General features: G+C 47.3%; 1 protein-coding gene across 2 annotated transcripts in view; it reads right to left on the bottom strand.

Annotated features, from left to right (window-relative positions):
- The window catches only part of ACCSL (1-aminocyclopropane-1-carboxylate synthase homolog (inactive) like), an 83,978-nt gene continuing 67,925 nt past the window's right edge, over window positions 1–16,053 (bottom strand). For both annotated transcript variants that reach the window (XM_030332442.1, XM_030332443.1), the window contains 14 exons: window positions 10,202–10,758; window positions 8,912–8,971; window positions 8,409–8,479; window positions 7,961–8,030; window positions 7,650–7,716; window positions 6,534–6,631; window positions 6,205–6,282; window positions 5,760–5,860; window positions 4,584–4,673; window positions 3,370–3,415; window positions 3,135–3,276; window positions 1,671–1,813; window positions 1,432–1,585; window positions 1–404 (listed from right to left, as the gene is read on the bottom strand). In XM_030332442.1, coding sequence (XP_030188302.1) covers window positions 322–404; window positions 1,432–1,585; window positions 1,671–1,813; window positions 3,135–3,276; window positions 3,370–3,415; window positions 4,584–4,673; window positions 5,760–5,860; window positions 6,205–6,282; window positions 6,534–6,631; window positions 7,650–7,716; window positions 7,961–8,030; window positions 8,409–8,479; window positions 8,912–8,971; window positions 10,202–10,758 — 1,760 coding nt within the window. In that variant the 3' untranslated portion in view covers window positions 1–321. The remainder of the gene's footprint in view (window positions 405–1,431; window positions 1,586–1,670; window positions 1,814–3,134; window positions 3,277–3,369; window positions 3,416–4,583; window positions 4,674–5,759; window positions 5,861–6,204; window positions 6,283–6,533; window positions 6,632–7,649; window positions 7,717–7,960; window positions 8,031–8,408; window positions 8,480–8,911; window positions 8,972–10,201; window positions 10,759–16,053) is intronic.

The following is a 16,053-nucleotide window of genomic DNA, read 5'->3' as shown; positions in this document are numbered from 1 at the left end:
TAGAGTTTAAGAGAAGATTAAATTTATTAGATACTAAATACAAAAGTAAAACCATCAAAATAGGGACCCCAAAAGCTCCCACCCCAAACTCTATAAAAGCATTCCACATAGGCACACAATGGCTAGCAAAGACTAAAAAAGGTGCAACGCTTCCAAAACGACAGATCCTCAGCTTGAGAAAATTGATGATTGGGTCAGATGAGCCCACTCCTGGAAGAGCCCCTTGTTGGCTCTGTCACAGCATCAGGCCAAAACCCTCAGCCTTCTGGACCAGACGCTGATGTCAGGGATGCCCTGAGCATGTGACTGGCGGCAGCCCACTTACTCTCTCTGTGCATTCTCCAGTTGCTTCATGATCAGATCCTGCTTCTGCTCCGAGAGCACCTGACAGAACCGGTGCATGGCTAGAGAGTCCAAATGGGGACAGAGAAATGAAGACTTAATGGGCTTGCGGGTGGGTTCCAGACATCCCTAGATCATGGCAGACCACCACAGAGCCCCTCGTTCAGGGATGCTGAAGTTCAATCCTCCCTTCTTTGGGACAGATTTCCCAGTCTACCTGCCGCCTCCCCAGGGTCTCTTGCTAAGCTTCGTTATCACAGCATCCACCTGCCAGACACCTTCATATCTCCGATCCTGTAACCTGGCTTATAGCTTTGTCCTCATCAGGGTTTCTATCTGCCTCTAGTGTCCTTTGGCTCAGTCCATGCTCTAAAAGATGTTTCTGTAACATAAACGTTCTCTCGTTAACACTCCTATTCCCAGAAGGTAGAAGAGTGTCTGGTATGTGGAGAGATGCAATAAAAAAGTTGGTGAAATAAAGGTCATGTTCTCTATAACCTTCCGAGGAGAATCTGAAACACCACAGTATAATGTACAGGGACCTCCATGGTCCTCCGTCTGTCTCACCTACCAAACCACGGCTGCACAAGGGCAGTGTACCGCTTCTGATTAGCTGATAGTCCCAATGCCCTGCTCAATGCATGCACAGAACAGATACCCAAAGGGCGCAGTGTCCTTCAAGTGCCTATCTGTTCCTGTTTGCAAAGGAGCTTGGGAAATAGGAGATAGGAAAGTGGGGTGCACCTGGGTGTCTCAGATGGTTAAGCATCCAACTCTTGGTTTCGGCTCAGGTCATGATCTCAAGGTTTCATGAGTTCGAGCCCCAAGTCAGGCTCTGCTGTGCTGACAGTGCAGAGCCTGCTTGGGATTCTCGCTCTTTCCCTCTCTGCCTCTCCCCCACTCGCGCTGTCTCTCTCAAAATAGACTTAAAAAAAAAACAAAAAAACGGAAAATGGAACAGATGGTATAGGAGGGCTAGCGCTATCGGCTGCTAAAGGCCAAAAACAGGAAGATTCAGGAACCGGGCGACAGAGGAGTTGGTGAGGCATCTTTGAAGGATGCCAGGATTTGGAGGTCAGGACCATTCACCTTGTTTTAGCAGGAGGGGCTTATCCGCAAAGGTGATACGGAACCAGCCGGGCTCCTTGCACATGTAGGTCCTGCCACGGGACAATATCAGCTTGTTGTCCAGGAAGCGGCGATGCAGGAGCAGCTCTTCCTCAAAGGTGCACGGATCCAGGTACTAGGGCAGGCAGAAGGACGGAGCTGAGCCCAGGACCCATCCGGTAGGTCTGCCCAACGGCACTGGGCCTCATCCCAGAGCTCACCATTTTCAAGTTCATCCAGATGTAGAGGCCAGAGCCACGGTTGAGAAAAGGGATCCCTAATGCCTCCAACTTCTTGGTCATGTATCCGTGAGCTATCTGCAGCCGGGAGCGGTAGGTGGGCAGGTATACTTTGTCAATCCACTCTGGATGGGTGGGGAAAGACCGCTGTCACAGGGCTTGTGGCAGAGATCTGCCAGAGGGATCCTTACCCAAGGCTCCCTACCTGGGCTTTGTGCCAGCTGTTCCTATTCAAGGCTGACTCTGTATTATATTTGATGACCTTTATCCCCAACACACCCACCACTTACCTAGAGCCGAGGTAGAGATATGAGGCTTCTCAATAGTCTGGTAGGGATGTTCTATTTGGATTTACACCCCTGATACAAAGAGTCAGGGTACCCCCTAAGTGAGGTTGATGTTGCTATTGTCAACTGGGCAAGTAGCAGATAATCAGAGCCCTCCTTACCTCCTGCCTCAGAGCCTCACGCAGCAGACTTTGAGAACCCTAGATATGCTTGGGGAGCTTTCAAAAGTCCTGATGCCCAGGTTATAGCCCTAGATCATCTAAATCAGAATCTTGGGGGAGAACACCCATATATCAGCATTTAAGCTCCCCAGACAGTTCCCATGTGTCGAAGGCTGAGAACTAGTGTTCGAGGGGCTAGGCACCTGGTTTCTGCCAAATATCAAAAGGGCCTGGCACCATCCACCAGAGACATCTGCTTGGATTTCTCCTATCTGCCCCTTTCCCCCTGCCAAAGCTTAAAGACAGTGTCTCTAAACCAGATTATTGAATGACATTCATTTGTAACATTCTATACCAGCTTTTAATTTAAATCCTCCAGCCTGGCATCTGCTCTGTTATAGGGAATTAAAGAGACAGGGCCTTATCTAAGTTTGGGCCATGGCATTAGACAGAGGGGGTGTGGGGGGGGTCTTTCCTCTGAAGCCAGTATTCACTTGTGATCCACGGAGGAAGTCGAATCCAGGTGCCATAGATCTAGCCACACCAACTTGCCCAAATGGCAGCCCTCCTTTGGCCACCTTAGATGATGAAGCCAAGTCATATTCAAGGAGTCATGGCATTTCTTTGTAAGCTTTGGCTAAAGCAAGCAGGGCACTGGGGAGGGAAAACTGACCTCCACATAAAGGCAAATTTTGGGCTTTCAAGCCTTAGAGTACAATTTGACTATCCCTGTCCGGGCAGAGCATGAGCCCCCAGACAGTTAGACACAAGGCCCATCTACGTTTCAGACCAGCAGCTCCGTCTTCCATCTCTGCCCTACTACACTATCAGAGCCACATCCTGCCCTTCTTCAAAACTTCCTGTCCTGCCACCACTGAGCCCAAGACAGCAAACAGAGTCTCAGTGTTTCAGACATACATCGGAGGCCCAAGCAGACCCAGGAATCCCCATGGCCATGGAGTCTAGCCAAGATCCCAGCCCGGGATGGGACTCAGTACCTCTGTCCTGGAGCAGCCGGCACAACTTATGCTGGGCAATGCCAGAAATGCCATGGAGGTAGCCAAAAGAGCTCACAGCAGAGGCCACCTCCCTGTTGTGGGTGTAGAGAACACCAAAGCGGAAGCCAGAGATGCCGAAATCCTAGAGGAAAAGAAGTAGGGGAAGAAATACCTGGTCTGCCCACCTCCTGGCTCCCTTTCCTTTCCTACCCAAAGACAGGAAGCTGGGGCTCACCTTACTGGTGCCCCAGATCACATGGGTCCTGTTGGGGTCAGGCAAACTGGAGAGGAGACAGTACAATCATGGTTATGAAGAAGTAGCTAAAGAATGAACACTTGGGGTCAATGCGGGTAAGAAGGGGAAAATGGACTTGAGGTCCTTCCTACACAAAAAGACCTACAGGGCCCAAAGTTCAAGAAACAGCTGCCCCAGTTAAGCCAGGAAATCAACAACAGGTATCGCTGGCGAACTAGACGGGACAGCTCCCAAGCGCCCACTGAACGAAGTCCAGGACCCTCAGCCTGGCTGGTGGCCTTCCTGTAGCTGATCCAAAGCCATCTTTTTAGCAGTTAGCTCTTCACACATATGGGCCACCCATTGTTTCTAAAATGTGCTCACCTATTTCTTATTGTCCCATTTTTGGTGAAGCTGCTCCTTCTGCTGGGCATGCCCTCGCCTTGCTTTGGCTGCTGGGATCCTATCTTAGGGCCATATACTATCCTTAAGAAAGTTTTGCCTTAGGGGCGCCTGGCTGGCTCAGTCAGTTAAGCATCCAACTCTTGATTTCAGCTCAAGTCATGGTCTCATGGTTCATGAGATCAAGCCCTGCATTTGGCTCTGTGCTATCAGCACCAAGCCTGCTTGGGATTCTCTCTCTCTCCCTCTCTCTCTGCCCCTCCCCTGCTCGTGCTCACTCAATCTCTCTCAAAATAAAATTTTTTTAAAAAGTTTCCCCCTATTTCTATTCTCTCCCTGTGTACTGCATATTAAGAAGTTCCTCCCTGACCTTCTGTAGGGCTTTATGTTGACAGTAACCTTCTACCATGCTGTCAAGTTATCTCATGTACAAAATGGCATTTAAAAAAGACACCTGGGGGGCACCTGAGGGGCTCAGTCGATTAAGCATCCAACTCTGGATTTCAGGTCTGGTTATGATCTCACAGTTCATGAGTTCAAGCTCCACATCAGGCTCTGTGCTGACAGCGTGGAGCCTGCTTGGGATTCTTGCTCTCCCTCTCTCTTCCCCTCCCCCACTCACATCCTCTCTCTCAAAATAAATAAACTTAAAGACACTTGAGAGGAAAGATGATGCTTTGCTCATTTTCACACTCCCAGTGGCACTTAGTCCTTTTCCTAGCACATAGCTGGTAAAGTTTATGGCACATGAACTCACCCTGCAAAAGCAGGAACCTCCTGGCTCTCATTCCCAACAGCTGAGGCCAACTCACCTTTCCATGCTCAAAACACTGTGGAATGTGATGAATTCATCAAACACAGACAGCATGTAAATCTCATCTATAATTACATGAAGGTGGTACCTGCAGTTTGGGTAAAAGAAGGAGAATGTCTAGGCGCTCTCCAATCTCAACTCATTTTCTTTTATGGTCTTCTCTGGACACAGATCAGCTACTCCTACTGCTCCAGCAGCCCATCCAACCCTTCCAAGCGGCATGGCAAGGTAGAAGGGGGGTGGCCACCAGAAGGGGTCTTTAGACCTAGCTCGGGGGTAGGAAGGAAGAGGACCCAAAGACACTCAGGAGAACATCTAACCCTTCAACTGTAAAGCAGAGACCAACGAGGAGGGCTGGGTGTCCCAAAGAGTTTTATATCTGGTGTAGTCAGGGAGCTCCCACCCAGGGTCCGAACTGAGTAGGGGCATTCAGTGGGCTCAGTGCTAATGCACATCATCTTGTTTATTTTCCCAACAACCCTCTGAAGCAGTGGTGGTATCTCCATCTCACAGATGAAGAAACAGTTTCTGAGACATAGTTCATTTCCTCAATCAGCAGATGCTAGAGCTGGGATTTGAACCTAGTTCTGCCAAATTCCAGCCCACGGACTTCCAGTGTTCATCCTCTTGTCCTCCTGTTCTGCCATGAATTGGTCTGGATTAGAGTTATGAAATTTGAATAAGTGTTTCTTCTGGAAAATGGGAGATTAGGTACCCTAAACAATAGGGCTATTTCAGAACTCCAGAGATGGTGGATGTCAACATGTTTGTAGGAATGGGACATGAGGGTTCTCTGGAGACACATCTTCACCCCACAAGGTCTGAAAGTCTGTCTTTCTCAGCACCTCAGGCCAAGTAGTTTGGGAAATGGATGCTGGGAGAGAGTGGTTACACAACAAGAATTGGAAAAGCAACAAAACCAGATCATAATTGTTATGTAGGTGTCTGTACCTGGGCAAGAAAAAAAAAGAAAAAAGGCAAAATGGCCCAAAAATGTAGGGTTGAAGCATGTGGGCGCCTTTTCCTTCAATTTCAGTGTGAGTTCTACATAGCTTTGCAAAGTATACTGTGCAGTAAAAATATTGGAGTAAATTTTGTCTGGTTCTGACTTCTTGACCGTGAGTGATCAGAACATTAAGGGACTTTGTGTAGTCTTGAGGGGTGTAACTCTTACCTCTTGGCAAACTCCAGGTATTCTTGTAGTGAGTCTCGAGAGTAGACATCTCCCAAAGGATTCTGAGGGTTGATTAGAATGAGGGCTCTGACCTTTTTCCCCTAAAAAAAAAATATAAAAAACCATAACTGAGTGAACACAAGTCCTACACATCTACCTGAAGTTCAGCTAAAGGTCACATCAGGACACCCCATTATGGAAACCCAACCAAGGCCTCATTGGGATCTCAGCTCCTTTAGGTGGGATCTTGAACATGCAGCCCCAGAAGGAGCTCTGGGGGCTGCCATAGACAAGGCTCAGGGCTCCCAGGGGGACATGGCACCTGGGACACTGCTTCTTCCGAAGGAGCCCATACCACCGTGGTGAGAAGGTTGTACTGGGTCTCAGTCCTCAACCCTTCTCAGGGACAGCAGTGCCCACCCTGAAGACAGAGGTCCCTCCTTACTGTAAGCCTAGCCTCAAGTAGAGCTTGCTCCAGCTTGTCCACAGTGAGCTGGAAAGGATGGGGATTTGCATCTGTGACCTGGAAGACAAACGCTGTCTGAGAACTGCCTACCAGAAAGCTTCTAAGCCTTAGTTCCTCATCCCACAGACACTGAACAATGCTTCATGCCCAGGGCTGCAGCCCCACTTGCCTTCTTTGCTCTAATTTCTCCATCTCCCCCCACTGTCACTTATATAGGAGGAAAGAGAGTTCCCCTACACCTTCCAAATGCCCTAGAGACCTTCCATTGCCTAGGTGGGCTAAGCAGGGGGAAGGGTCCCCATTCTGACCTCACTGTCCAGGTGGACAAGAATCAGCTCAACTTTCGAATACAGGCAGGCACTAAAGGCGAAGCCACCATAAAAGGGGGCAGGAATCAGAAAGGCCTCTGGAAGCACAGGGAGACAAAGTCGTCAGTCCATGGTCTCCCCGTCAGAACACGCCAGGCCCCCCAGACCAGCAGCAACACTATAGACAGAGAAGGTTAGTTTGGCAATCCATCCTGCTTGGGGCTTAATGCTTTTGGGCTCAGGCTCTATAAAAGTTGCATTCTTATAAATGTTATTTGGGGAACACTAGAGAAGTTTCTTCTTTGGGGGTATGCTAGAGAAGGAGAAGGGGAAGAATATTGCTATGAATGGCTCAGAATCCAGGTTACAAACCAAAATAGGCTTGCTAACAGGTGAAATGCTAGTCATCCACTGAGTCTTACCAGCTCCAGTAGGAACACAAGAGGCTGAGGTCTGTGCCCAGAGAGGGCGCTCATCTCTCTGCATGGCTCAGGTTACCTAGACTTGGTGAACCCATGGGTTCTTTTCTTCCCATTCCTTTGGCCTCATTGATGAGCAAACCAAGGACTCACTCCTTTGAATGAAACCGCCATCTTGGTAACTTCCTTCTATGCAGCCAGAGCTCATCAAGATCTGAGACTCTTGTTTGGGTGTTGTTTGGAGGGAGACCAAGAACAGATCCCTCAGCCTTGTTTGATCTAGAACTAATTAGTTTTTTGTTTGTTTGTTCAGGTGGGGGGGAGGGGTTGTGTGTGTGTATTTTGTTTGTTTGTTTGTTTGGTGGACGAGGATAGGAAATCTATATTGTGAGCCAGTTTACCAGGGCTCTCTGTATTGGAGTTGAGTCCAGAAGCCCAGCTAAGAATATACTGAATTGGCTCCCATTGTCACATTTCTAAAGCATAACTCACTGAGGACCATCACACGTTTTCTTTCCATATTAAATGGGGACCCAAATCTCTCGCTACTACAGAAATAGTAGGAAGATGTTCTGATCAATGTAGAAGTCCCAGTACTTTAGGGGAAAGGCCTTGGGTCAAGATATTCTTCTTCCCTAAGGTCCAGTGCCCATTGTGCTGCTATTTCCCAGAGGGAAAGCAAAGCCCATTAACTTACCCCCTGGATCACAAAGAACCATGGCCAGTGTGGAGAATACAGAGGAGCAGCCATTTAGAACAACTACCTGAAGATGGACAGAAGACAGAAATCAAAACCCATCCCCCATATAAGAAGGTCTAGCCCTTTTTTCTCCCTCCCCCTAGGACGGGTATCAGGAACCTCTTTATCTGGTTATCCACTGGCCTTATCCATTGGCCTTTCCTCTGTCCTGGCCCTGAGGGTCTCTACTCGTTCTAGAAAATACAAAAGAGTCCCCCAAAAATAAAGCCCTCTACCAAGGGGGCAGTGAGGGTGGGAAACTGACTCACATTTTCTGGATCAAGTTGGTCAGGTACCTTGCAGTAGTAGGTCAGGAACCGGGCCACCTCTTCTCGCAGGCTGTGGACAAACCCAGAGAGACTTTGTGGTGCCCAGGCCCAGGGGCCCTTCCTCATTCGGGATCTAGACTACAGTCTTTTCCAAAGAGCAAGGTATCCAACCTCATGTTACAGGTTACTGACTGAGGCGATCAACTCCCCAGGCGACACAGACAAGAAGTATGAGAGTTGAGACAAGAAATCAAGCCTTTTGAATTATAGGGCAGTGTTATTTCTATGACACCAGGCTCCTGATGAGGTTTCACTCTAGATATTTTGTAGAAGTTGTTACCCAAAGAAATAGGGAGGTAGCCAACCAAAAATCTGGTGCTTTGGGTCCTTCCCTGGATGAGAGCAGGTGTCTAGGGGCCAAGAGACTTTAGATCTGGAAGTTACTTACAATGGTTGCCCTCTCCAATCAGGATATTGCAGCAAGTCATCCTCAATGTAGTTCATATCACTCTGACTCAACTGTGGACAAACAGAGCATGAGGACAGCTGGCCCAAGGAAGCCCAACAGGCCTCATCCCACGGCTCAGACACATCTGGGTGTTTGCCCTACAACACAGGGCCTGACAGAAGACGAACAGGGAAACATGCCCCTTAATGAATGGAAGCCCAATCTTGTCATAGACTATACAAATAGAGAATCACTGGGGAGTGTCTGATGGCCCTACAGGGCCAGAGGCTCCCTTGGCAGCCTACCCACCATATACCCGTCCACAGCACACCTCCAAACACAGTCAGTAAGTCAGAAGGTTAGATGTGCTATTCTAGAAGCTCTTTTCTCCCTTCTTTCCCCAAACTCCTAAGTCCAACTCCTGTATCTGCCACTTGCTAAGAAACATTCTAGTGAGACTAGGCCCGATGGCGGGTCCCAGCATAGCACAGGGCTTGGCTTACCCGTTCAGTCATCAGATCGAGGCAGAGCTTATTCTCACTGAGTCCAAGGTTAATGAAGCCCTGGAGATGGAAGGAATCTGAGATCAGTCCATTTGCCCTGCCCTATATGGGCCTCCTTAAACATTCTAGTAAATACTCATCCTAGGTTATTTCAAATGGAAATCTCACTGCCCCATGAGGCAGTTCAATCCATGTTTAACAACTTCAAGTGCTAGAAAACTTTCACAGACCCAAAAATCTTACAGCTTGCAAGTTTTCCCCTTCAGAGCCACATAGTACTTATATACCAGATACCAGTCGTTGAGTTCTTATCATGTGCCAGACCCTAGCACATGATTTAAAGAGAGTGAATCTCAGAAAGATTGAATAACCTACTAGCCACGTGACCACAGCGATGGGCAGAACCCACCTGCCTGACCCAGTACCTGCCTCATACCCATCTCTGCTTCCATGAGAGGGCCCTTCAACTTATTGGAGGAGATATGGTCCCTCAGAGTCCAGTGGAAATACTGGGCTCAGTTGGTCCCCAGAGAAGCAGATGGCCATTGACCACACATCACTTAGCTAGAAACAGAAAAGAAGGTTTGACTAGCACTGTCCTCCATCCTTTGGCTGGAGAGCTGTAGTGAACCTCCCTTGCTGGAAGTCTCTCGTTGGCTCCCTAACACTTAGGATACCATCCCAACACCTCACAATGGCCTGCCCCCATCCACACCTCGTCACAGCACTCATTTCCCCCAACCTAGCCTTTCCCTTATCACTCCCAGCCCTTCCCACCACGAAGCTTTCACACATGTAGTTCCTCCTACCTAGAGGTCCCCCCTCCCACCACCTCCACCATATGGCTGGCTGATTCAGTCTTTAAGACACCTTAGACCACCCGAAGCAGGCAACCCCTTGTACACTTGGAATTATTATTCATGTTCCTTTCCCCAATGGCTGACTACATTCATCACTAGACTGAGTTCCATGAGGGCATGTCTGCTTACCACTTTGATCACAGTGACTCCTAGTGGGGAAGAGCATGGACTCAGGGAAAGCAGACTGCGGGGGTGGGGGGTGGGTGGCGGGAGTCTGGGGGAACTGGAAGGCAGGGGACTCAGACACAGCTCTTAATTTTATTAGGCATGTCACCTTGTTTCTGTGCCCATTCCCTTATCTATAAGGCGACAATAGCGTCTACTTTACGGAGCTAAGAAGAGTAAGAGAGCCCAGTACTTGGCACAGGACTCAGTCAACCCTAGTGATTGGGGCCCTTGAATAGGTGTCTCCCCCTGCCCTCATCCTCACCATGGTGTTCTTGTCCTCGTGGTATTTGTCTCTTTGGTAGATCTTGTAGTCCTGGAAGCTGGAGTGGTATAAGGCAGAGATGTCAATCCCACGGCTGGACAGGTGCTGACTGACAAATGTAGCTTCAAGATCACTCAGTTGGTGAACTGGCCAGTCAGGCTGCCTGGAGGACTGGGCCCACTGCCCACCTCTGACATCACGCCTAACGTCCAGGGAAGGGCAAGATGGTTGGAGCCCTAGGCCACCCACGGCCCCAGACTGTAGGAGGTTGACCAACTGGTAAATTAAGCGGCCCAGGAGGGCTTCCTCCTCACTGGCAGCCTGACTGTGCCTCTGCTCCTCCAGCACCAGGTCCTGCTGCAGGTGCCTGGTCGTTAGGTGCATGAGGTTCTTCTCTATGGTCTGCTTCAAGTGCAGCATCATCTCCATCAGGTGGGTGTGGATTCTCTGGTTTCTGAGGCCCTGACCCCTCATCTGGGCAGAGGGCATACGGCACATGCCTAATCGATGACTCATGCTCTGGGTCTTTGTCTTGGCCTCAGCAGGCTGGCTGGAACCTGCAGAGAAAGCGAGAGACCACACAGTGCATTAAAGGAAACCCTCCTTGACCCTGAGGAGATCCAGGCCCGATCTCAGGCTCCTCACTGCCTCCTCCTACTTCCATGACTTGGGTATAGGTACATGTTGGCTCAGGGAGAATTACCGACTCATTTGAGGGCAATGCCTAAGAGGCCCCAAGCCCAGACCCTGGAACACTGTAGTTAAATGGCATTAAAATGTGTTCTGAAGAAGAGCATTAGGGCCCACTTTGAGAAAAAGGGGAAAGTGAACAGGTATGCTTCTGGGGTCTCCTCCCTCTCCCTCCATCAGAGCAATTCCTGCTTTACAGTGTTCTAAGAAAAGGGGATTCTGTAGAAATAAAGAGACAGAGAGAGAAAAAGAAAGAAAGAGAGGGAAAGATGGGGGGGAGGAGGGAGGGAGAGGGAGAGGGAGAGAGGGGGAGAGAGAGAGAGAGAGATAAAGAATAAAAAGCCTGAGTAAATTATTCTGTTAGCATAGAGGTGAGTACTGCCCAAGGGCCAAATCCAACTACCTCTTTTTGTAAATAAAGTTTTACTGGAATACAGTCACATTTGTTTGTTGATATATCATCTATGGCTGTTTTCACACTATAATGGCAGAGCTGAATAGCTGTGACACAGACCATAGGATATGACTCACAAGGCATAAAATGTTCATTATCTGGCCCTGTTTGGAAAAAGTTTGCCATCCCTTGTTCTAGAAGATCAGCCCCTCTTTTTGTCTATTTTTCTTCAGTCCTTCTATCCTTCTTTGTGTCATTTCCTTATAAATACCTTCAACCTGCTCACTGTGAGAGCTGCCTCAGACTTCCATCACTAGTAACCAGGGGCTAGATACATGGCTCTTGAACTTCAAACTTGTGCTAACAAACAAGTTAGCACAGAGATGGTGAGGCCTCACTGCCAGACTTTGATTCGGTAAATCTGGGGTGGGGCCTGAGAATTTTCAGTTCAAACAAGTTCCTGAGACTCTACTTTGAGAGCCTCTAACTATTCAGACCAACCTTTCATCTGAAGAGAAGTCAACATGATGGGAAAGACCTAAGAAACACCTTTTTAAAAGCCTTGAAGAATCAACCAAACAAATCGGAGAGCAAGAAGCCACACAGTAAGAAAACCTGAGGCCAACAGCTGCCTCTAATTCTTTGTATGACAATCTTCATATTCCCAGACACAGAGACCTCTTTTCCTAAAAATTCTAGATTTACAGCCCTTCCACTAGATGCCATATTCTGAGTTCTTATTCTAAGTTCCATCCCCGCCATATGCAAAGCCTCGTTACCTCCTTCACAGGTTTGTTGCACCAGCGCTTCAAAGTACTGGACACTCTGCCCAACTTCTCCAAAACATGTTCAGTCTGCCTGGGATATGCCCATAGCAATCTATACTTCCCCCTCATGACACTTAATACTGTTACATGTTCAGTATCTCCCCAGGTCAGCCTTCATCTTTCTATTGTTAGCACAGTGCCTGGCACATAGGTAGCTAGGAGGAGAGGCACAACCACAGGATGTTGCCAAGTCAATGAAGAGAAGAGCAAAGCCATGAGGACTTTGCTATAGAAGATGGAGCGGTGACCAGATGCAGCCACAGGACGAAACAGTACTGAGTCTTGATTTAGGGTGCCAACTTCTCATCAGCAGTGATACAAAGAACTTCACGCGCCAGAATTAGGAACACGCATACTGTTTAGAAAGAGATTGAACAGATATAAATTCTCATGTCTAGACTAACCCTTTGTTCCACAAGCAAAATACTTTGTTCTGGCTCAGACTCCCTCCCCTACAAGTTAAAGGGTCATTTCAATGGGGCTTTCAACCCTGCAGATAAGGAGCTCATATGGTCCTTCCAGATACAGACATCCCCCAACGTAGAATGGTTCAGTTCTTGACTTTATGACTTGACGATGGTGCAAAAGTGACACGCATTCAGTAGAAACTGTACTTGGAATTTCGAATTTGAACCTTTTCCTGGGCCAGTGATGTGTTGTAGGATCCCGTCTCATGATGCTGGGCACTGGCAGCAAGATGCAGCTCCCAGTCAGCCCCACAATTACGAGGGTAAAAACCATTTACAACTATCCTGTACCCATACAACCCTTCTGCTTTTCACTTTCAGTATTCAATAAACTAAATGAGATACTCAACACTTTATTATAAAATGGACAGTGTTCGAGGATTTTGCCCAGCTGTAGGCCAGTGTGAGTGTTCTAAACATAATTAAGGTAGGCAAGACTAAACTATGATGCTCAGTAGTTCAGGTGTATTAAATGCATTTTCAACTTACAACGGGTTTATCAGGACAGAAGTCCATCATAAGTCAAGGAAAATCTATACTCGGATAGCATAGAGGGGTAGTTACGTGTCAACAGAGATTCCTGTGGTTTTGCCTTCCAAAAGGTGGTGCCTATCATCCCTGCTGGTTCTGAGGAGTTTGGTGGGAAGGGCCACACTGCTGGACAAGACTTCTCTTCAATGGGCAAGAAGTAGGGAGTTTCTGCTTTCTTCCAGGGCTAGTCTCTCACATATTGAAGGTCTTTGTCCTGTATCACCTTAATAACAAAACCAAAGATATCACAGCTCTGTAATATCCACTAGACCAGCACACGGTCCCAGACTTTAAGCAGTAATCCCAGTTCAGGCTGGATTAGGGGCTCTCTTGAACTTCTTGCCCTGGAAGTCCTTGATGTTACCAAAACTCCACGACTCTGTCCCATCCACCCAGCCCTCAGCCAGGGACTCCAGGTACAAAGAAAACAGTGATCAGGATCAGGAAGGGAAACTGGAGGCCAGTGTGGCCCAACAAGCTATTCGAGGAGAAAGGCTGCTCGAAGCAGTTAGGATGAGAACCTCTCCAGGCAGGCTTATGGAACAGCAAATAGTGCTAAGGCAAGTACCTAAAAGAAGTGTGTTTTCTTGGCAAAATGTATTTTTTTTCTTTTTTAAATGTTTATTTTTGAGACAGAGACAGAGTGTGAACAGGGAAGGGGCAGAGAGAGAGAGAAAGAGAGAGAGAGAGAGAGAGAGAGAGAGAGAGAGAATTCTCAGCAGGCTCTAGGCTCTGAGCTGTCAGCACAGAGCCCGACACCGGGCTCAAACCCACAAATCATGAGATCATGACCTGAACCAAAGTTGGGTGGTTAACCAACTGAGCCACCCAGGTGCCCCCAAATTCTTTTTAAGTTTATTTATTTATTTTGAGAGGGAGAGAGAGACAGCAAGTGGGGAAAGGGCAGCAAGAGAGGGAGAGGCAGAATCCCAAGCAGGCTCCACACTGTCACCATAGGGCCTGATGCAGAGCTCAAACTCACGAACTGCAGGATCATGACCAGAGCCAAAGTCTGACGCTTAACCTGAGTCACCCAGGCACCCCAAAATGTATTTGAAATGAGTATGTGGTAAGGCCAGGAGGAAACCTGGCAGTTAGATTTCTGCCAAGACTTATATCTTCTATAAGAAAAGTCTATTGTGAAAAATGTTGGCCCACAAAGGCAATAATGCCCCTAAATTGTCTGGTATTGAGGTATACCAACCCTTTCCTCAAGTTGTCTTGTACATACCCTTGGTTTCAACATTCCCCAGCTTCCAACCATCTGCCAATTAGGTCACACTCAGGGGTCTTCTATAACAGCTAGAAGCCATGGCTCAGAACCAGCCCAACTGATACCAACAACCTTCTGAAAAGAGCCAAAGGGCTGACAAACAGTAGAAGCTGGGAATAGGGAATGAACATGGGAAATGAGCTAGAACCAGCTCATTTGTTTGCAATGCCAGCACCTGACTCCAAGCAGGACAATTTTTATGTCACTTTCCCTAGGACCCTACAAGCTCTCTAGCTCGGTCTTGCCCTCCGACCTTCCTTTCCTTTGCCATGTACCAGCTTCTCCTGGTGTCCCAGTCCTTGGGCCTCAGTCAAATACTTCCTCCTTGTTATGGGAAGTATGATAAGGATTGCGGAGCCTCCTTTATGTGCGTGAGAAGCAAGGTGTGGGGGAAATAGACCCCTAAACACAAGTTGCAAAATTGAAGTCTCAGGTAAAAGCAGCCTTGTAGAGCCTAGATTCTATTTTATAGTTCCTACTCACCAATTGTAGCATGTTGTGAGAATGATCTCCCCTGTCTGGGCATCAGTTTCTCATATGTAAGATAAGAAGAAACCTCAATTCAAGGGGATAAAACTGAAGCTTCATGAAGATGAGTCACTTCTAGGCCACAGTAGAGCCAGGATTTAAACCTCAGACCTCCCACGTTAGCCCAGAACTCCTGAGAACAAGAGAAAGCTACAAGAAAACCAGCCCTTACATGGACAGCAGCTTGGCCTCATTTCACAATGTCCAGGAAGTCTCAATTGCTGAAGGCAGATTAACTTCACCCAACAATCTTGTCCTCCTGTATTGACTCCAAGCCCCCAGGCAGAAGCTGACAAATACTCTGGAAGTGGTTACCTTAGACTTAGTTGCATTTTTCAGAGGATGACTTTTCAAATACAGTGTCCAGAACACAAAATACAGACACATGAATAAGCAGCATGAGGTAAGACCAGTACAGACAACAGAAAGACTAAAATGGACTCCAGCTACTAAGAGTAGACTATAAAATGATTGCTTTTCTTCTCAAGGAGATAGAAACTCAAGTCTGAAAACTGACAGAATAAATGGAAATTATTAACAGGACAAATTTGAAAGAAATCAATCAATTCTAGAGGTTAAAATCCACTGACCAAAAGTGAAAAGCCTCAATGGCAGAGTTTAACATCAAATTAGATACAGCTAAAGAAAAAATTAATGACCCAGAAGAAGAGGCTGAAGAAACTTTCTAAAACGTGACATGAAGACACAAAAGTAAAAGAAGATAGCAGAGGATCTAAAATGTACATATACATATTCATTTCAAGTCCCAAAGGAAGAGAAAAATAGAGCAGAAGCAATCTGAATAAGATGTTTTATCAGTGCCAAATAACCAGACACCGCAGCATGGATTCAGCAAGCCCAACAAATGCAAATTAAAATAAAGCAATCTACATATACATACATATATGTATATACGTATATATTTAGGAGATTATAGATCTACAAAAAGACAAACATCTCAAAAATCAGCCAAGAAAAAAAGTTACCCTCAGAGGAATAACAGACCAAAAGCGGACTTCAGCCAACAGCGGAAACCTGAAAACAATGAAATGTTCTTTTGTTTTTTAGATTTTTTTTAACGTTTATTTATTTTTGAGAGAAATAGAGACAGAGTGTGAGCAGGGTAGAGGCAGAGAGAGAGA

This window comes from Lynx canadensis, chromosome D1 (genome assembly GCF_007474595.2).
Source record: "Lynx canadensis isolate LIC74 chromosome D1, mLynCan4.pri.v2, whole genome shotgun sequence".
Taxonomy (NCBI): Eukaryota; Metazoa; Chordata; class Mammalia; order Carnivora; family Felidae; genus Lynx; species Lynx canadensis.
Note: the sequence above shows the minus strand (reverse complement) of the source record. Positions and strands in the feature narration are given on the sequence as shown.